The sequence below is a fragment of the Armigeres subalbatus genome, chromosome 1, assembly GCF_024139115.2.
Source record: "Armigeres subalbatus isolate Guangzhou_Male chromosome 1, GZ_Asu_2, whole genome shotgun sequence".
NCBI classification, from domain to species: Eukaryota; Metazoa; Arthropoda; class Insecta; order Diptera; family Culicidae; genus Armigeres; species Armigeres subalbatus.
Window position 1 is genome coordinate 308,496,845 of NC_085139.1, and position 20,810 is coordinate 308,517,654.

At 42.0% G+C, this 20,810-nt stretch overlaps 2 protein-coding genes and 1 long non-coding RNA gene across 3 annotated transcripts; 1 reads left to right on the forward strand and 2 right to left on the reverse strand.

Annotated features, from left to right (window-relative positions):
• Window positions 1-9,899: 9,899 nt before the first annotated feature.
• LOC134217629 (uncharacterized) lies at window positions 9,900-10,682 on the reverse strand. Its single transcript, XR_009981112.1, has 2 exons — window positions 10,563-10,682; window positions 9,900-10,452 (listed from the first exon to the last, which is right to left on the reverse strand). It is a non-coding gene; the product is annotated as an uncharacterized LOC134217629 (long non-coding RNA).
• A 1,613-nt stretch (window positions 10,683-12,295) lies between these two features.
• LOC134207556 (uncharacterized protein K02A2.6-like) lies at window positions 12,296-17,655 on the reverse strand. Its single transcript, XM_062683263.1, has 3 exons — window positions 17,433-17,655; window positions 13,562-16,696; window positions 12,296-12,348 (listed from the first exon to the last, which is right to left on the reverse strand). The coding sequence occupies exons 1-3, from the start codon at window positions 17,653-17,655 to the stop codon at window positions 12,296-12,298; spliced, it is 3,411 nt and encodes a 1,136-aa protein (XP_062539247.1).
• A 790-nt stretch (window positions 17,656-18,445) lies between these two features.
• LOC134217635 (mannose-6-phosphate isomerase) lies at window positions 18,446-20,172 on the forward strand. The gene is made up of 2 exons (XM_062696442.1): window positions 18,446-18,946; window positions 19,034-20,172. Exons 1-2 carry the CDS (start codon window positions 18,641-18,643, stop codon window positions 19,937-19,939), a joined length of 1,212 nt encoding a protein of 403 aa, XP_062552426.1. The 5' UTR covers window positions 18,446-18,640; the 3' UTR covers window positions 19,940-20,172.
• Window positions 20,173-20,810: the final 638 nt, after the last annotated feature.

A 20,810-nucleotide genomic window follows, 5' to 3' on the forward strand; every position in this document is an offset into this window, starting at 1 on the left:
CCAAAAACGTTGAGGCTTGCGCCATTAATCACGACTAACTTCTTTTTACAACTTTTCAACATAACATGGTTGAAACTTCTAACAAACTCACTCTTGCTCATTACTGATACAGCCGAGCCACTATCTACTTCCATGGTGACTCTTTTACCTTCTATCTTGGCATCAAGGAGACAAGGTTCACTAATACTATTGATAGATGTAACCATAAGACACGGATATTCACCTGAATCATCACTCTCGCTAATGTACTCCACGTTTAATCGCTTGAAATACTCGTGTACCCGTTCCGGCTTGGAACTGTCTTCTACAAATTTGACCGTATTTTTCTGGCTATTCTTATACCGGTAGCAATTTTTCTGTATGTGGCGTTTCATTTTACAAAAATGGCAAATGAAATTCGCATATCTCCCACGACTAACAGATTTATCTCCCGATCGTGAACTTTCTCTATACGGCTTTCGACTGCCACGATATTCACGGCTTCTGCTACGTTCTCTACCTCGAATCGAATATCTATCAAAATTCCTACCACTGCGATTCTCTCTGTGACCCAAACGGTGCATGATTGAATTTACAGGTACGTCGGAGTTTATAGCTCGCGCCTGAGAAACTGTAATCTCACTATTTTTAATTATTCTCTCAGCACTTTTTGCAGATAAATTTTCTTCATTCAATAGTCTTTTTTGAAGGTCGCGGTCGAACACCCCGAACACTAGTTGGTCACGAATGGCTTCATCTCGATGGGTACCGAATTCACAAGATTCAGCTAATAACTGCTAGTACGAAATTCTCACCGGTTTCCGAAGGACTTTGTTTCCCACATCTAAACTTATAACGAAGTAAGATGGTGGAATCAACTTTGTCGTATCTTTCTTTCAATTTTTTGGTGATATCTTCATATGAAAGGGTTTTTAAGTCCGTGGCTGGATACAATAGCTTTATCTCCTCGAAAACCGTAATACCAGCAAGCGTAATAAAAATATCTTTTTTACGATTTGCATCAATACCATTAGATGAGAAAAAATGCTCAACCATCTCAACATGCTCAGGTGCTCTGCACCTAGGGATGAAACGATACCACTAAGGTATCGATACTTTTACTTTAAAGCTTTAAAGTAGTATCGAATAGAGATGTGCAAAACGGATTACTTTAATGAACGGCTCAAATCTGGATCATTCATTCTCATGATCCGGATCTTTCAACCGGATCCGATCCTTAGAACAAAACGTAAGGAGAATGCAAAAAAGTGAAACCTTCGTCATTCTGGCTCACACTTTTGAACCGTACTGACAATAACTTTACCCTTTCTTGTTTACAAGCGTATGGATTACAAAGAATGATCTTTTTATTTTATTATTTCCCTACAAATGGTCTAATAATTTGCTGATCTGATGAACCGGATCTTTTGAAAAGTGATCCACGAATCATTCACTCACTTTAGAGATCCGCATCATTTGACCGGTTCCGGATCTGAACGCCCATCTCTAGTATCGAATAAAAGTATCGATACCACTAAAGTATCGAATTAGAAGTATCGATACCTACTTGTATCATATGAGTACTCATCAATTTGAAGTAAAATTATGTTGTCACTCACAAGCAGTCATTCATAATTTATGTTGTGTTCAGTGTTTCATGAATAGTGGAAGGATTGAGCACTTTCCTTTACTACATATTTGTCCATCGATATCATAATTAACTTATCTCGATAATGTGTAAAAGCAATGTGAACTAATTGTTACTTTGAATCATTATATTTATAGTTACCGTATCTTTTAGTTCTTATTCATATAAACGTTAATCACTAATGCTTCTTGAATGGGTTATTAGAAAACAGCTGCAAATATGAGTGCAAATTATCACAATAGATCTAATAAATGGTCGCAGTTATAGATAGTAGAATCTATAGATGAGCGAAAGCATGGCTGAGTCGATTTTTTGCCCGTGCATGCGCGCATATGACGTCATAGCCCTTAACGTTTCCATTGAAATCGTGACGTCATGCTCGTTTGGAGACACGTTTGACAGTTCGTTTGGAGACAGAGGATTTATCTTCGCTCATCTATATATTCCACTATCTATAGTCGCAGTGATTAAAATACCAAACAAAGAAAAAAAATGAGTGCAAATCTAAGATCGATTATTATTGAATTCTGAAGGATCGTTGAATGGCAAAAAATAAATATTTTAATATTTATTTTTTATTATCCCCCCCCCCCCCCCCCCCTTTGACCTTTCGGAGACCAGTAGGACAAAAAGTCAATTAAATATTATTCGATTTAATAATAAAATACTAAAATTTAAAAAATTCTTTTGAAAAAATTCGAATTTTTCTATTAAAGTTTATAAGACTTAATAGATTTTGAATTGAATACTAAATTGATTTAACTACTTCAAATACTTACTTGGTATCGGTATAAAAGTATCGATTCCAAAAGTACTTGGTATCGAATCAAATGTATCGAGTAGTTACTCGCATTTACTTGTATCGATTCATCCTTATCTGCACCTGATAATACAATCACAGAGTGCAACAAAGATCAAACTACTATTAATCGAGACAATAGGGAAAACAAAAGTAACGTACCTTTTCAATTCTGGAACAAAACTACGACCTTCGACCCCTCCGGTAATGTATCTGGATCCAGGAATGTCGGCCAATATCCTTCTATCAAACCGCGCTACTGCACCAATTCCGCGAATCAGCAACAACTTCAGCTAGCCACTTGCTTGTTTCTTAAAAATCGCTCCTCTTTCAAGCAGTCGGCTACTTTTAGCCCAATTCACTATAGATACTTTTTCTAGAAACACACTCTACGATGCAAACCATGCGTGATCGTAGTGAGTTACGATGGCGTCGCTTTTCGATCGGCAATGTGTAACACAACTTATTTAAGGAACTTTAACTCTTTTCCGTGAAATGTCTACTTCACATAATCCTCGGTAAGACACGCAGCTTACAGGATACTTGCTTTCAAACGGTTTTGCAGATTTCCTCACAACTATGTTTTACGCACCAACGTATCGCGCGCCAAATTAATTGAAACGTGGTTTGTAACTGCAGTCTAGCACAAAGTCACCAATAGACTCACAATCAAGCTCACAACGTTCCTTCCGTGCCAGACAATACTGCCAGATGGTAGGGTTCCACTCAATACCATGCACTATTACACTTGATCACAATACCGCTTTATCCTCATCGTCACTTTAATGTCCAATACTCCACACGCATGTTTATTACAGCAGTATTTATAGGGAACGTAACAATGGATAATGGTTTGCTGATCTGTATTGGAATCACAGTAGATGTTCATATATTGGATATAATCAGAGACTGACCTTAATACACAGCTGTCGATCAGATGTACAACTAAACATTACACAACTAACTGACACCACAATTTGTAATAAATTTTCTGCATCGCCACTGGCGGCGCGGGATCGCAACAGTGCTATTTTTGTAGTCAATCCTTTCTTCATATAAAATGCTGATTCGTCGAGGTTGAATGATCTGCAGCAACACACCGAGGACCACCACCAATGCGATGGATTTCCGTTAAAAATGTTACCGGCGCCTCCGTGATGCTGTTCGCTCCACTGAGACCGCTCTGCTGCGTCCACTCTGTGTGAAATCTTGTTCAAACTGAGGATTAGATCCAAACCCACAAGTTGCTTGATTTTGATGTCTGTGATTGCGATGAATGTACGTGATTGGTTGGTTTATCTATTTCTAAACTTTTTATCAATTATCGAGAATAAATAGTTAAAAATCAGTATTTTAATATAAATCCAAAGAATCGTTGACTCATCCATGATCGAATGGTAAAAAAAATAGAAGGATTGTGTACAAGACCCGACTGCTCAACGTAAACTACGTAAAACTTCTTAGTGCAATGAGAATCGTAATATCATATGAAATTTAGGTTGTTTACATGACACAATCAGGGGCAGCAGGGACTATGTCCAAGGGCTTGACGATCCCTCCCCAGGCCATCTGCGAGTTGTGGCGCCTGCCTAGGATGTGGTGGGGTTTGACAGTGGGCCCTGTTAAACCTCTATAAAAAGCTGCATGTATCCGCAAGTAGGCTCCGCCAAAGCGACCGTGTGCCGCTCAAAGCGCACAAGCCCAAGTCCTGGTGTTAGGTGGGACGCTAAACAGCCCTGACACGACGGCCCTCCGACGAGACAGGAGGTTTGCGCAGGCCCAATAAGCCGCCTTTAAAAACAACTATTACGAACGACATAGAAGATAATACGACTCGATACAATCGGCAACGACCTGGGCGACGAATAAAGGATCACGATTGGAAGCTTGGAACATGGAACTGCAAGTCGCTAGGCTTCGCAGGTTGCGATAGGATAATCTACGATGAATTACATCCCCGCAACTTCGATGTCGTAGCGCTGCAGGAAATCTGCTGGACAGGACAGAAAGTGTGGAAAAGCGGGCATCGAGCGGCTACCTTCTACCAAAGCTGTGGCACCACCAACGAGCTGGGAACCGGCTTCATAGTGCTGGGAAAGATGCGCCAACGCGTGATTGGGTGGCAGCCAATCAACGCAAGGATGTGCAAGCTGAGGATAAAAGGCCGTTTCTTCAACTATAGCATCATCAACGTGCACTGCCCACACGAAGGGAGATCCGACGACGAGAAAGAAGCGTTCTATGCGCAGCTGGAGCAGACATACGATGGATGCCCACTGCGGGACGTCAAAATCGTCATCGGTGACATGAACGCTCAGGTAGGAAGGGAGGAAATGTATAGACCGGTCATCGGACCGGATAGTCTGCATACCGTATCGAACGACAACGGCCAACGATGCATAAACTTTGCAGCCTCCCGCGGAATGGTAGTCCGAAGCACTTTCTTCCCCCGTAAGAATATCCACAAGGCCACATGGAAATCACCTAATCAAGTAACGGAAAACCAAATCGACCACGTTCTAATCGACGGTAAATTCTTCTCCGACATCACGAACGTACGCACTTACCGCAGTGCGAATATTGAATCCGACCACTACCTCGTCGCAGTATGTCTGCGCTCAAAACTCTCGACGGTGATCAACGCGCGTTGGAGTCGTCCGCCGCGGCTTAACATTGGGCGGCTACAAGACGGTAGACTAGCCCAAGACTACGCGCAGCAGCTGGAAGTGGCACTCCCAACGGAAGAGCAGCTAGGCGCAGCGTCTCTTGAAGATGGCTGGAGAGATATTCGATCCGCCATTGGTAGCACCGCAACCGCTGCACTTGGCACGGTGCCCCGGATCAGAGAAACGACTGGTATGACGGCGAATGTGAGCAGTTAGTGGAAGAGAAGAATGCAGCATGGGCGAGATTGCTGCAACACCGCACGAGGGCGAACGAGGCACGATATAAACAGGCGCGGAACAGACAAAACTCGATTTTCCGGAGGAAAAAGCGCCAGCAGGAAGATCGAGACCGTGAAGAAACGGAGCAACTGTACCGCGCTAATAACGCACGAAAGTTCTATGAGAAGTTGAACCGTTCACGTAAGGGCCACGTGCCACAGCCTGATATGTGTAAGGACATAAACGGGAACCTTCTTACAAACGAGCGTGAGGTGATCCAAAGGTGGCGGCAGCACTACGAAGAGCACCTGAATGGCGATTTGGCAGACAACGGTGGCGGTATGGTAATGAACCTAGGAGCACGCGCGCAGGACATGCGACTTCCGGCTCCGAATCTCCAGGAAATCCAGGAGGAGATCGGCCGGCTGAAAACAACAAAGCCCTGGAGTTGACCAACTACCAGGAGAGCTGTTTAAACACGGTGGTGAAGCACTGGCTAGAGCGCTGCACTGGGTGATTACCAAGGTTTGGGAGGATGAGGTTCTGCCGCAGGAGTGGATGGAAGGTGTCGTGTGTCCCATCTACAAAAGGGCGATAAGCTGGATTGTAGCAACTACCGCGCAATCACATTGCTGAACGCCGCCTACAAGGTACTCTCCCAAATTTTATGCCCCCGACTAACACCAATTGCAAGAGAGTTCGTGGGGCAGTACCAGGCGGGATTTATGGGTGAACGCTCTACCGCAGACCAGGTGTTCGCCATACGTCAGGTATTGCAGAAATGCCGCGAATACAACGTGCCCACACATCATCTATTTATCGACTTCAAAACCGCAAAAGATACAATCGATCGGGACCAGCTATGGCAGCTAATGCACGAATCCGTTTTCGGAGAAACTGATACGGTTGATCAAGGCGACGATGGATCGGGTGATGAGCGTAGTTCGAGTTTCAATGCCCCTCGAGTCTCTTCGAAAAGGGCAGAGGGTTACGGCAAGGTGATGGTCTTTCGTGTCTGCTATTTAACATCGCTTTAGAAGGGGTAATACGAAGAGCTAGGATTGACACAAGTGGTACGATTTTCACGAAGTCCGTCCAGTTATTTGGTTTCGCCGACGACATTGATATCATGGCACGTAATTTTGAGAGGATGGAGGAAGCCTACATCAGACTGAAAAGCGAAGCTAAACGGATTGGACTAGTCATCAACACGTCGAAGACGAAGTACATGATAGGAAGAGGCTCAAGAGAGGTCAATGTGAGCCACCCACCACGAGTTTGTATCGGTGGTGACGAAATCGAGGTGGTTGAAGAATTCGTGTACTTGGGCTCACTGGTGACCGCCGATAACGATACCAGCAGAGAAATTCGGAGACGCATAGTGGCTGGAAATCGTACGTACTTTGGACTCCGCAAGACGCTCCGATCGAATAGAGTTCGCCGCCGTACCAAACTGACTATCTACAAAACGCTTATAAGACCGGTAGTTCTCTACGGACACGAGACCTGGACGATGCTCGTGGAGGACCAACGCGCACTGGGAGTTTTCGAAAGGAAAGTGTTGCGTACCATCTATGGTGGGTTGCAGATGGCGGACGGTACGTGGAGGAGGCGAATGAACCACGAATTGCATCAGCTGTTGGGAGAACCATCCATCGTTCACACCGCGAAAATCGGACGACTGCGATGGGCCGGGCACGTAGCCAGAATGTCGGACAGTAACCCGGTGAAAATGGTTCTCGACAACGATCCGATGGGCACAAGAAGGCGAGGTGCGTAGCGGGCAAGGTGGATCGATCAGGTGGAAGATGACTTGCGGACCCTCCGTAGACTGCGTGGTTGGCGACGTGTAGCCATGGACCGAGCCGAATGGAGAAGACTCTTATATACCCCACAGGCCACTTCGGCCTTAGTCTGAATAAATAATAATGATCAGAAATTGCAAAAATAATTTCTAAAATCTTAAAATTCCCTAATTTGCTTGAGTAAATAAGATCCAATAGTTAGAAACAATGCGATTGTAATTATGCATTTAATTATTGGTTTTATTTCCAGAAGTTTTGAATAAACAAATCGCTAATAATTCTGTTGTCATTTCCAATATCAATACCTATACCAATCAAACCCCATAAATTCAAAAGATAAATGTAAATACATACGTTACGATTATTCAAGTCCTACGTCTACTCGCGGTTAAGTTTAAAACATTACCCATTAAGTGTATTTTATTCCCCCCCCCTTAATAAGTTAAGTAGCTTGACGGTTATAACATCCAAAATTTCCAAAGATTCCTGCGTTTTAAATTCACAATTTCGACAAAAACTTATTGTGTACGTTCTGAGATTTTCAGTGATCGAAATTTCATCTAAAAATCGCTTTTTCGCACGGGAAACCAGTGAAACAGATGCTGAACAATATTAATTTCCTGAATCCAATGGGGGAATTAGCAGCGGCATTGTTTTTAGTTCAGAAATCAGAAAAATGTCGCCAGGAGGGTCCAAAATGTGTAGGGGTCCAAATCAAGTTGGTTACCCTATACATCTATCTCTTCACGGCTCATTGAACTTTGCGATGTGGCACGGTAATACTAATGACACACTGGTGGTATTCGTACCATGGTACAAGTTGTACCACTAGTGTGTCACCTTGTACCATGCTGGTACAACGTGGAAAACCATGGTACAATATGTACTAGGGTATATAACCGTGGTACTTGTACCACCAGTGTGTCTTTAGTATAACATGGAATCTGATTCTTCTCCGCAGCAACATAATTCATTGGCAAGAATGATCATATGGAGAAAATTACTACAATTTTGGAACAGATTTATCAAATTAAAGTCCATTTTTCGTCATTGCAAAAAATAGCGTGTGCAACTCCTTGCAAAAATCATCTTTTTGCAACTTGTTGCACAAACTACTATTGTTGTTTTGCCACAGTTAACTTAATATTAATTAGTATTACAATACAAGGTTATGGTGGGTCCGCGGCCCTTTTCCGGTTATATTCAAATAAGGGACTTGAGGAACCGTGAAATGTATATAGAACTTTATTCGCAAATTCTCTGGTACTTTTTAACATCGTATCGAAAACGCGCGCGGCTTTATTTTTGTGCGTCAGTCACCACTGGCAAATATGTATACACTGCATGAAAAGTTTAATCAGTTTAAGAGTAATAAAATGAATACATAATATTTCTTCCCTCCTTTAAGAAAGGAATCCAAAGGTTAAGGAGAATACCTCAGCGGAGCTCGCCGCACCCTATTAGATCGACGCAAAGCGGGTGGTGAAATTTCTAAGCGACGATCTCTCGGCTGCTCCGGACTGTTATTTGGTGTCAAGAATTGTTCATCAGATGAATCAGCTGACTCTGGGACTCTTCCGAATGTTGCTCTGGATTCTGCGCTGGACGATGGGTTTTGCGACGTCATAGTTCCATAGAAGCGTGCGCGCCTGGCTGCCTCACCTGATGATGTCGTGCCATGTGCTATTGTGGGTTGCTTTGATGGTGTCAATTCGCTTCCTTCACGCTCGTTCGGCTGAACTCAATTTTGAGTCGCTTTAACTCAAAATAATAAGTTCTTCAGAGACGTCAAACGCTGAGTAACTGAGAATTATTATTTTGAGTTAGTTTGACTCATTCTGTATAAATCGAAGCAATTTCGAAGAAAATGAGTTCAGAGTGAAAATTTCAAGAAGTCCAACGGTCGCTGATAGAACTTCAGGTAAGTTTTAATAACCTAAAGTCTCAACTAAATTTGATATTTGGCCCTTTTTTCGTTGCAGAACTAAAATCAGTAAGCAACAATCCAGAGCTCGATCCAAAGTAACTATGAAGTATGTACAACTATTTAGTCAAGGTAACCCGAATTTATTGTTTCCATATGAATAAATTTATCAAGTATTTTAAAGATTGTAGTTGCTGGACTTTGGTGACGCCCGCATACACTACGTCACATATCAGCAGCAGTGATCGAAATTACGACACCCAGATGCAGTTCAATGCAGATATGAAGGTATAAAGGAGGTTTAGGCAGAGGTCCACGGTTAGAACGATATTTCAGCAGCCCGCAGCAGCCATATAAGGAACGGTTTTATTATTGTTTTTGTATATAATGTTTATTTGTATTTGTATATAATGTATATTTCAATTTATATTGGATAATCCCAAGTAACCGTAAGCATTAAATCACTGCATGTTAATAGCGTTATAATGGCATGTGAGCTGCTTGAAAGCTTGATAATAGCATTCTTGCAGCATACATGTCTTAAACAAGCATCGCTAATGCATTCAAGCCTTGACAAATGTGGCATTATTAATAACATTATATTCGTCTATAGTGCTTATTTAATGCATTGAAACACTACAAATTTCTATAGGGCATATTTGCTGTAAATCTGCATTAAGAATGCAATTCCCAAATCTATTTTTAGATGTTGAAAATGTATGATTGATAAAAAAATAAAAATAGCATTGAAGAAAAATAGCATAAAAAGTAGGTACACAATTACAAGCATCATTGAATGCTATCCGTTTGCTTAATATTTTCATCAGTTCTTTCAATTCAGTAATAATACAGTCAGATTAAAACTTTGCATTCTAATTTATTTTCGAACCGATATCACAAAAAAATACTTCACCCAGAAGTGTTTGTGAATAATTATAAAATTCGACTTAACATAAACTTCGGAAACAAATTTTAAGTGGTATTCGTTCAGAGATCTATACTTCCCTCTTTTGATTCCTCCTGTTCCGTCCACCCTCCGGAGTCCTGATCATTCTCGAAATCTGTTGTAAACTGAGGATGATCCTTGATGGTTCCATTGAATTTAATCTCTATAAAGGCGTGTAATGATGCCATGTTCTATACGTTTTTGCACTCGAATTACATACATGTAATTTAGTCGGAGCTTGCCACATCAATTTTGTAACATTATTCCACTTCAGTATACACCAATATCCGGTAGGCCCTCCCTAATTTAGTGCCCTCTGGTATGTATGGCCTTCCAATTCCAATCCAGCGGCTCCGTTCCCCATTCGTTTTGTGTGACGCACACCGAAGGCTATTACGTGAGCAAAACATCATCGGTTCCGGATGTTTGTACAATCAAGTAGGTAATTGTTCCGAGATCATTGCATCTATGAAGAAAAAAGGAAATTAACTAAAAACTACTAGAACTGAATTTGAATAACTTAGGGCATCTTTAGTAATGTTACAGTTATAGTTATATTCATTTCCCGAGTTTTACATTTTATAACTGTCAAAGATATAAAACAAGAAATGCATCTTCAGTAGCAGTTATAAGCTGCACATGTTTTATACTGGAAAACGTAAAAATAATCTTCCGAGGCCAATTCAAATGTCAAACTGTTATGATGTCGATGAAATAGTATTTTTTGTAGCTCATGACGTCATCTTCTATTGTTTTGAACGAAATAAAACTCGAGTAAATTCTGTTGCAAACTCGTGCAAAAATACAACTGAGCAGTATTCCAGTTATAAATTTCCTGACGAAACTGTTCGAATTTTTAAAATTATAACGTCTGTTGAAGATGGCATTTTTACAGTTTCAATTTCATTTCCTAACTCCCATACAATTTATAACTCTACTAAAGATGCCCTTACCGGAATTATGAACCAAATAAACACGAGATTTGATGACGAAGTTTAGAAGTTTTATTATTAATACAATTCAAGCATAATTTTTCATAACGACGTATGTAACAAAAGTAAACAAAACGGGGTTTTTAATACAACGAGACAGTCACACGCGGCGTTATATAATACGCATCGATTTTACTGATTTCAGATCTTAAAATTCTTTAATTCAATCTTTTTGCGAATCGACGTATGTAAAAATTTCTATTTTTGAAGTCTCACTGTTACATACGTCGTTTAACATATGGGAACTAAGAGCGACCTATGTAACAAAAAAATCAAAACAAAACAAAACTGCAGTTGCGTCAATCGTGCACTATGGAAAACCGACCAATGTACACCGACGTACGTATAGCATACCGGTGTATGTATAATTTTATCATTTTTCACAATGAATTTGAATGAACTGAGCTTTACTGTGAAGCACGCTTATTACGTGTCTTGTAATGATGCATGCCAGCGGAAAAAAGTATTGGAAAATGATTTAGTTTTAAAACAGTTTTAGAAAAAGTTTTGCCAACTTTCTGCAAAGGATTTCTCGAATCCTCATATTTGTTACATACGTCGTTATGAAAAATTATGCTTGAATTGTACGAAGGCAGTCGGATCTGTTTTGAAATTCAATTTGACGTTTCACATAAATCGAAGTTTTGGAGCAGAGTTGCCAGTTTTACAATAAATGAAACATCATATTTTTTCGTAATATTAAAATTGTAAAATATACTATTTATAAATAATTATGATGAGGTAAATATTTATAAATAAACGGCTCGTTGGGATCGTGCATTAAATGCGTAAATTTATGTATATATTAAAATTTCAAGGGGAGTGGGATCTTCAACGATCCTTAAAAATTATATCTCGACTACAACATATATACTAGCACCACTGTTGAGTTGAGCTTGAAACGAATCAAATTATTTAAATTGATCACTTGTCACCGAGCTCATGCATATCCCGTATGGCCCAGCTAGCAAAGAAGCACTCCAGCGAATTACGACGAAACCAACCTCAGTTCGAGACCCAGGTGAAGATAAATTTAAATACGTTCAATTTCAGCCTAATCATATTAGAGTATAAAATGCATACAAATATATAGAATATAGAAATGGAGAAAAAAGTTTACAACAATGATAATAATATTTTTTCTTCTATTTTGTATGCTCACTGAGAAAAATTACATTTAGAACACATAAAAATACCTTTTTCTCATGATGCCAATGCAAATAAAATCAAAAGCTTTCGAATAGCATTAGCAATGCTATAAACAGGCTGTGAAATTTGACAGCATAATTTCGCTGCATTTAAATAGCATCAGTGGGGCTATACAAGTGCTTTCATCATGGCATTATATTGGCACGCTATTTCGCCTTTTGCTGCATTAAGTTGGCATTATATTAGCACAAAATGCTTGTTAGCTTCAAAAGGCTGCATTATACATGAATATGAAGCTATTTTAAAGCAATTTTATAGGGCTTATGGTTACTTGGGTTTATTCAATGTCATTCCGTCCAAAACTTCGCATCTGATTAACGTGACGTTTGAAATGTTTTCCTTGGTAAACAATCTCGTAGTGCAAATCTCCCAACCGAACATAAACAGTTCCCGGGATCCACTTGTCCATCCGTATATTTCCCGATAGGAAATAAATTCGCTGCCCAGGAGAAAACGATCGGAAGGACGGTTGAAACGCAGCTTGTTGTTTTTCCTTCATTGTGGTGGAGATGCTCTGTGGTCGCCAGCCCGGTGGCATCCCGAATAAAAAATACAGTAGAATAACAATACAATTTATTGTAACACTACTATTAATAACATTAAATTGGCAATAGATTATATTGTAAATGAAACCATAGAAATACATTAGAATGCATTGTTATGAACCATTTACTCAAATGTAAATGAAGTTTTCGCAATAGAATGTACGGGTTGTTAAGTATCGTAACTATACAAAATCTGAGATTTTTCCATACATTTGTTTCGTCACACAATAGAGTGTATGGTTAATATATTGTTGAAATATCTGAACAAAACTGTTCAAAATACAATGGATTGTATTGTATTTGTATAGTAAAACAATACGATTTTTAATTTCTCAGTTGTGACAGCTTTACTGTTCAACAATCCAATTTAAAGGGAAAAATACATTTTTTTTGCTATGAGGCAAATATTGTTATATAGTTTATATGCAATGTAAAGAAACGTTTCAAAAGTTATCAATGTATGAAACTTATGTACGAAAACGTTTCAAAAACAATTGCAAGTATAGTTACATTAAAGAAATATGTTGATGTATTGTATCCTCAGTGTTGATACAATCTGTGCAACCATCAAGAAACAATGAATCCTATTGTATACCGTACATTTTATGGTAATTCAATTGTTTACACTATTGAACCAATAGTACATTTTTATCCGGGATCCCTATCTCACACAATAGGTTTGTTTTGCAGCCAACATTGCGCGACCGTATCCTACTGACAGTTCTGTATCCTAATGAGAATCAAATGTGATGTTTGTAAACAAAACACATACTATCATGAACTTTACACTGAGATGTTGCCTGCAGAAACATGGCGTCGTGCCACCCACCTGGTGGTCGCACGAGATCCAACCGTGTTCGGATGTTCCGTCCCAGGAACAATTTCGCTGGCGAGTCACCAGTTTCGGTGTGAGGAGCTTTCCTATACTGCTGTAGGAAGACGTTCAAGTTAGCCTGCAAATTATCGTGTGTTGTTCCCATTGCCTTCAAGGCATTCTTCACCGTTTGTACATAACGCTCCGTCTGTCCATTTGTCGCCGGGTGATAAGGTGCAGATAGCTTGTGATATTTAACACCGCTTTGTTGTAGGAATCGTTTGAACTCCGACGCCGTAAACTGGGGACCGTTATCCGATACAATTGTTACCGGTGCACCATACGTTGAGAATAATCCATCGAGAATTTTGATTGTAGCCGCCGATGTAGTGGATGTGGTGACTTTAACTTCGACCCACTTGCTAAACGCGTCGACGACTATTAGCAGCATTGCACCCGCAACTGGACCAGCATAATCTACATGGATTCGCTCCCATGGACCGCTCGGGTACTCCCAATGATGGCTGCTGAATTTTGGTGGTGCTGATGCATGACGTGCGCACTCCGTGCAAGATTTTGCTGTCCGTTCTATATCGGAATCGATTCCTGGCCAGTAAACATAAGACCTGGCAAGCCCTTTCATTTTGACGACGCCAAAGTGCGCTATGTGTAAGTCACTCAAGATTGCAGGACGGAGAACAGCTGGTATAACCACTCGATGCTCAAATAACAAACAATTCGCAGCTATCGTATACTTCGATTCCGGTGGAGTGTAGCCTGCATGTGTAAGATTATTACCCAATTCCAAGTCTCGTACGATCTTACCTAGTTGAGGATCCTTTCGTGTTTCGCGTGCGATGTGATCGGCTCGGACTGGCAGTTGCTCAATTTGGAGTTGCGCGAACATTTCGAATTCATCGATGGACAGAGTGTTGACCTCCGACTGTGTTGATTTGCTGGGAATTCGGGAACAATAATCGGCGTTGGTGTTTAATTTGGTTGGCTTGTAGATGACGTCGAAATTGAAGTGCGACAGGTAGTCAGCGTAGTTTGCCATTCGACTAATACAAAGTGTGGGAAGTGATTTCTCTGCATGTAGAATTTGCGTTAGTGGTTTGTGGTCCGTAATCAAGGTAAACTTACGGGCATACAGATAATGGAAAAACTTCTTCACCGCCCACACTATCGCTAAGGCTTCTTTGTCGATTTGTGGGTACTGTTGCTCCGTCTTGGACATTGTGCAGCTGGCATATGCTATTGGTCGTTCAGTTCCGTTCTGCAGCCGATGTGAAAGTACAGCTCCTAGGCCGGTTTTGCTTGCATCTGTGGCCAATACAAGCGGTAGAGCTGGATCGTACTGCATCAATACTTGCGGTGAAATTAGGATCTGCTTTAAATCTGTGTAGGCTTTGACTGCCTCCGAAGTCCACTCAAACGTTTCGGAGTTAAGCATATCACGCATGGTTCGTGCTCTGGAGGAGAGATTTGGTAAGAATGCACTGTAATACGTTGCCTTACCCAGAAAGAGCTGAAGTTCCTCAGGCGTTTCCGGTCGTGGGGCGTCACGGATGGCTTCGATGTGTTTGTCGGACTTGTGAAGCCCGTGGCGGTCGATTCTGTGACCCAGACATTCCAGAGAAGAGACACCGAAAATACATTTTGCTCGATTTAGTCGAAGGCCATTTTGCTTCAGCCTATCCATAGTCGCTGAGAGAGACAGCAGAAGGTCGTTGAAGTTATTAGCCGCTACTATAATGTCGTCATAGAAATTGACGACGTTGTCCAAGCCTTGAAGAATGGTTTCTATGCGCCTCTGCCAAATAGCCGGAATATTCGCCGCACCATATACAGCTCTCGTAGGTCTGATGAGTCCATGCGTCGGGGTGTTGAGTGTGAGCACATGACGGAATTCACTATCAATCGGAAGGTGCGTGTAGGCGTCGGTCAGGTCCAGATGACAGAATAACGTTGCTCCTTTCAGTTTGTTGAAAATGCATTCGACTTTCGGTATTGGATGCTCATCGATTATCATCCTAGGATTAACGGTCGGTTTATAGTTACCTGTGATCCGAATGCTACCGTTTTTCTTCACCACTATGTGTGTCGGCGATGCCCACTCCGAATAATCCACCTTCTCGTAGAAACCGGCGTTGATTTTCTTTTCAATTTCAGCTGCGTATCGATCTCGTAAAGCTAGAGGCACATCTCGAGCTTTGGCAAATATTGGAGTTGCTTGTGGCTTCAAGTGGACTTTGGCTGGTGGACCAACCAGTTTTCCGGCGACGTCACTGAAGATTTCCTTAAAGTTATCCAGTAGTTCTGACAATTTTGCTTCTTGATCCGCGGAGAGTTCCGAGTGGGAAACTTCGTTGACTGATGCTTCTGGAGCGAACATACGATTCATGTCGATTTCTGCAACAAACTGTGCAATCCACTCGCGTCCGAAAAGCGAGTCGGATTTACCAGACACCACGTACAAATTTAGCCTGTGAGAGTTTGCTCCGACGGATACATTCACAGGTACACGACCAAGACAATTAAGACGGTGACCAGAGTAGCTTGCAAATTGCCTGTCGGATGGTAGCAAAGCAGCTCTTGGTTTGATTTCTTTCAGCTTCATCTCAGATATGATACCGCATGGGGCTCCGGTATCTAATTCCATTTGCAAGGAATGACCGTCGATGACAACGTCGATCATTTTCTTTTTCGTCAACGATGCGTCGTGGACTTGCCCCAGTGTCTGAACCACGTCGATGTCAGAAGCTGGATTCTCCGATGACTCAATTTGGTCGGTGGGATACTTCCGGAACGTTGACTTTGCTGATCTGCATACCTTGGCTATGTGACCTTTCTTATCACACTTGTTGCATCTGGCGTCACGGAAACGACATTGATTCCGTTGATGATTTCCACCACAACCGTTGCACAAGCTCAATCTTCTCTCTTGATTTTCTTGGCGATGAGTTTCGTTCGATATTTCTCTGCGATAGGTACGTTCCGACGGCGACGGCTTCCGGCTGATTTTCTTGGTGCGTGGTGTTTCGTATCCGAGCTTGTTCGTATTCTCCGGGATTGACGCTGGTGTTCCGGCATTGACCTCCCGTGCCGTGTTACGGGTTGCTTCTAGCGCGTGTGCTATTTCGTATGCAGCTTTGAACGTTGGTGGATTTTTGAAATTATTTCGTCGCAAGTGTCTCGCGCCTCGAGTCCGTGTAGAAACTGCTCTATGAGCATCCGGTCCAAAACGCACCGTATTCGCAATGAGCAGCGCCCTGCTTCAATCGAAGGACGAATTGGGCGACGGATTCGCCTTTTGTTGTACGATGTGTCGAAACTTGATGCTCTCGACGAATTTGTTTTTGACCTGGTCGAAATGTTCAATGAGCGTGGTGCGTAGGTCCTTGTACGTAATCAGTGCGGGATCATTGGGGCTCACCAAGAACTTTAGTGCATTATTGAGCTCAGCCCCCATGTGCACTCTGGCATAGTTTGCGTACTGGTCTGCCGGGATGCGGCTCAGTTGTAGTGCCCACTCAAAACGTTTGAAATAGTCAGGGGACTGAAGAGAAGGCTAATACGCCTACCCACCATTCATTCATTATGGCGTACAATGGTTTTGCTTTAATTTCGTTAAATGCGTGATAGCAAAGTTGCGGAAGAGTCGACGGGCTATTTTTCGACTTAAAAAAGCCGTACGAACACAAAAGGCTCGACATACCTCAACTAATTGCAAGTTTTCGCTAGGATAAGTTAATTGCCGATAATTAGCACTAACTGCGTACGAACCCATCACCCAAAATGAGCGCTGAATTCGGGTATACCACCCAGAAACTGGGTACCAAAAACAGTAGTACCAAAAACGATGTTGGGTAGAGTGCCATTGTACCGCGGATGACAGGCGTTTTACCCTCCTGGAAATAGTCCAACACAGACGATTCTTCCGCAGATCGGTATTCGGACATTGTGAACGGAGGAACTTTCGGTGTAGGCGCGACTGGATCCGGATTCTGGTTCGCTGCCTGTTGAACAGCATTTCCGATTGATGCTCTGAGGGCCTGGGCAATCATATCGGAAAGTGCCTCCATGAATTCTAGGTTAGGCTCCGCCATTTTGATGCTCAGAGGAAATTTGCTTTCTCAGGACGTTCTAACCTCACTTTTTATACACTTTTACGCGCGGCTGTTACGAACTATCCCACTTCTGACACCACTTGTTGTGTCCGCGGCCCTTTTCCGGTTATATTCAAATAAGGGACTTGAGGAACCGTGAAATGTATATAGAACTTTATTCGCAAATTCTCTGGTACTTTTTTACATCGTATCGAAAACGCGCGCGGCTTTATTTTTGTGCGTCAGTCACCACTGGCAAAAATGTATACACTGCATGAAAAGTTTAATCAGTTTAAGAGTAATATTATGCATCCCAAGATAAACACTCAGATCGTGATCATCCCAACCAGCCTCCGTTGAATTGCGCTGGACCGCGCCCATTTACTTTACACACGGCGGCTATTCAGCTATGGCAACCCCATTCGGCGGCTGATAAAATTTAACAGCATAGACTCGCACCCTATGCAAAAGCTTATGGGCGCGCTGCTGCGCAATCTTTGCTTGCGCGTTACCACCGCGAAGAACTGAGCGTTTAAGAAGAGCGCGACAATAAAATGAATACATAATAGTGGTGAATGATTAAGCCCATTCATTTTGAAATATTATTACAAAGTTTTTTGCCATGTCTCGTTTTTTTTTTGAAAGACACAGACGTGCTCTGTGCAAATACCTTAGCGTGGCGATAACTCACAGCACGCATGCTTTCGGAAGCTTGCATAAAGCTTGAAACTGCCAGCACAACATCATCACACAACATCACGTCAACAAAAACAACAAGACGCCTTCCACAAACATTTTTTTGCTGTCGTTATTCGATGGAACGTTTGCTTTGTTTCGTTGGCTGCCTCACGTGGGGTGGCGGGTGGTGTTGCGCGCGGTTGATTTGCCGGAGTTCAAACAGAGGTCATTCGACTGTGTTTACAATTCACTTTCAGTAGTGTATTTCGAGCGTGCTGGAGTAATTTCATCCCGACTAAGTTGAACCATGGAGTTAATCGGTAACGTGAAGAATTATGACTGGGGTAAGCTGGATGTGGACTCGTACGTGGCCAAGTTAGCATCGGCCAATGATGGAAAATTTACACCGGAGGAAGGAAAGCCTTATGCCGAACTCTGGATGGGCGATCACTGCAGTGGGCCATCGCTGGTCAAGGAAAGTGGCGAAGAACTGGGCCAATTTGTTCAAAAGGATTTGCTGGGGAACCTCGGACCGGGAGCGAGCAAACTGTCCTATCTGTTCAAGGTGCTGAGCATTCGAAAGGCATTAAGTATTCAAGTGCACCCTAATAAGGTTAGTTGGAATTGCAGGGCTGTTACATATGAATTGCACCAAAAATTCGAACTGTTTCTATTTCATCGTGAAATGTTTTATTTTTAGGAAGAGGCCCAGAAATTGCATACCCAATTTCCGGATGTATACAAAGATCCAAATCACAAACCGGAACTGGCCATCGCTTTGACAGATTTTCAGGCCATGTGTGGTTTTCGTCCATATACTGAGATTTACAAACTTCTTTCGGATTGGTCGGAAATCGGAGATTTACTCGGAAAAGACGCAATCGAGAATCTTACATCGGGCGGGGAATCCGCCCTGAAGAATCTTTACGCCTCATTGATGCACAGCAAACCAGAGCAACTTGAAAAATGCATTTCCAGCATGGTGAACAAAATGAAATCCAAGATCGTTCGTTCCGATTTGGACAATTTGTTCTTGCAATTGCACAAAGACTTCCCCAACGATGTGGGCCTTTTGTCGATCTACTTCCTGAACGTCCTGAACCTGAAGCCCGGTCAAGCGATCTACCTGGCCGCCAATGTTCCCCACGCGTACATCTCCGGCGATTGCATCGAATGTATGGCCTGTTCGGACAACGTGGTCCGAGCCGGACTGACTCCGAAATTCAAAGATGTGGACACCCTGCTGCGGCTGGTCAGCTACGAGGGCGCCCCGGCAGAGGAAAAGCTCTACCAACCGGTCCAGCTGGACCAGGACAGTCAACCACACACGAGAACGTTCATTCCAACGGTGCCGGACTTTGCCGTGGCGGAGATCAAGGTTCCCAAGGGGATTAATCGGTACACGGTGACAAACAGAGCGAATGGATGCATTATGCTGGTGTGCTCCGGAAAGGCCCGATTGCGATCGGAAACCATCGGTGAGGTGCCGCTGGAGTTTGGGAAGATTGTGTTTGTGCCGGCGAAAGCAGGAGGCAGTCTGGAACTGCAAATCGTTGATAGTGAAAGTGAATTCGTTGCTTATCAAGCCATGAGTAATGATTTCTAGACATGTTATGTTTCAATTGTGTTGTTATGGAAGCTTAGTGGTTACGCGATTTGGCTTTATTAATCAGAAGTGTTGTAGAACCGCGAGCTAATGCTTTATTCCAACAAAATTTCCTGTAGATTATCGAAAATAATTTAATTATCAGAAGTATTTCATTCGAATATTAATTGTATAGTTTTACTTTATAACAGTATATTCTAAAATAAAGAATTATTCATATCTATAAACATGTATTTAAAGTTTGTAGCTTTTTCATTTTATACCATCCACTACCCGCTTCTTTTTCTTCTTATTGGTACTACAATACCTACTGGGACATTGCCGCCTCGCTGCCTAATATGCATTTAGCACTTCAACTTTAACTACGAGGTTTCTAAGCCAAGTTACCATTTCTACAGCCACATATAATTAGCAACTAAGGAAAATATATTAAGCTCGTTTAGTGGAATGTATTAAACCGTCTAAGACGAATTAAGTACTGTCCATTTAATTCCACCAGTTAATTTTCGTTATCTTTGCAGATACGTATTTCGACCACAACTGTGTGGTCGTCTTCAGTGTCTTGTACTTGACTCGACTTGCTCTTCAGTGTCTTGTACTTGACAGGAAGTCGAGTCAAGTACAAGACACTGAAGACGACCACACAGTTGTGGTCGAAATACGTATCTGCAAAGATAACGAAAATTAACTGGTGGAATTAAATGGACAGTACTTAATTCGTCTTAGACGGTTTAGCAACTAAGGCTAACACGGTGATACGTTTTGTCGTAGCCAAGCAAATCCGTCTTCCGATTTGCCTTTTTACCAAAGAAAACAAGCGCAGAACACCGAAGGATAATTCGCCTGTTCACGCCGCAAAAACAGAACACTG

Bases quoted from the DNA above. Each gene is read 5' to 3' on its own strand.
- LOC134217635 (XM_062696442.1), top strand. From the start codon at position 18,641: ATGGAGTTAATCGGTAACGTGAAGAATTATGACTGGGGTAAGCTGGAT. The intron at 18,947-19,033 runs GTTAGTTGGAAT...TTTTATTTTTAG, and splicing joins TTCAAGTGCACCCTAATAAG to GAAGAGGCCCAGAAATTGCA.
- LOC134207556 (XM_062683263.1), bottom strand. From the start codon at position 17,655: ATGGCGGAGCCTAACCTAGAATTCATGGAGGCACTTTCCGATATGATT. The intron at 16,697-17,432 runs GTACAATGGCAC...CAACGTTCAAAG, and splicing joins TAAAACGCCTGTCATCCGCG to CTGCATACGAAATAGCACAC. The intron at 12,349-13,561 runs GTGGGTGGCACG...AACTTAATGCAG, and splicing joins GGATCTCGTGCGACCACCAG to CAAAAGGCGAAATAGCGTGC.